Source organism: Rhincodon typus, chromosome 2 (genome assembly GCF_021869965.1).
Source record: "Rhincodon typus isolate 14 chromosome 2, sRhiTyp1.1, whole genome shotgun sequence".
Taxonomy (NCBI): domain Eukaryota; kingdom Metazoa; phylum Chordata; class Chondrichthyes; order Orectolobiformes; family Rhincodontidae; genus Rhincodon; species Rhincodon typus.
Window position 1 is genome coordinate 1829568 of NC_063333.1, and position 372 is coordinate 1829939.

A 372-nucleotide genomic window follows, 5' to 3' on the forward strand; every position below is an offset into this window, starting at 1 on the left:
CCATGTCCCTGGGAGTGTTTGATGGGGACAGTGTAGAGGGAGCATTACTCTGTATCTAACCCCATGCTGTCCATGTCCCTGGGAGTGTTTGATGGGGGGGACAGTGTAGAGGGAGCATTACTCTGTATCTAACCCCATGCTGTCCATGTCCATGTCCCTGGGAGTGTTTGAAGAGGGGGACAGTGGAGAGAGAGCTTTACTCTGTATCTAACCCCGTGCCGTGCCTGCACATGCGCACCAGCATATTGCCAGCATAACACATGCGCACTAGGTACTTGCCTCATGCGGACCGTAAACCACTGCCAGCGCCTTGGTATTCCCCTGCTCGATATAAGCTGAGCCATCGGCCTGAGCGAACACCCCCATTCGGGC

The 372-nt window shown here is 55.1% G+C and overlaps 1 protein-coding gene across 1 annotated transcript in view; it reads right to left on the bottom strand.

Moving 5' to 3' along the window:
* exosc4 (exosome component 4) overlaps positions 1-366 on the bottom strand; it is a 5795-nt gene extending 5429 nt beyond the window's left edge. Inside the window, exon 1 of the mRNA XM_020525262.2 lies at positions 280-366. Within this exon, the coding sequence (XP_020380851.2) occupies positions 280-366 (87 nt within the window). The remainder of the gene's footprint in view (positions 1-279) is intronic.
* Positions 367-372: the final 6 nt, after the last annotated feature.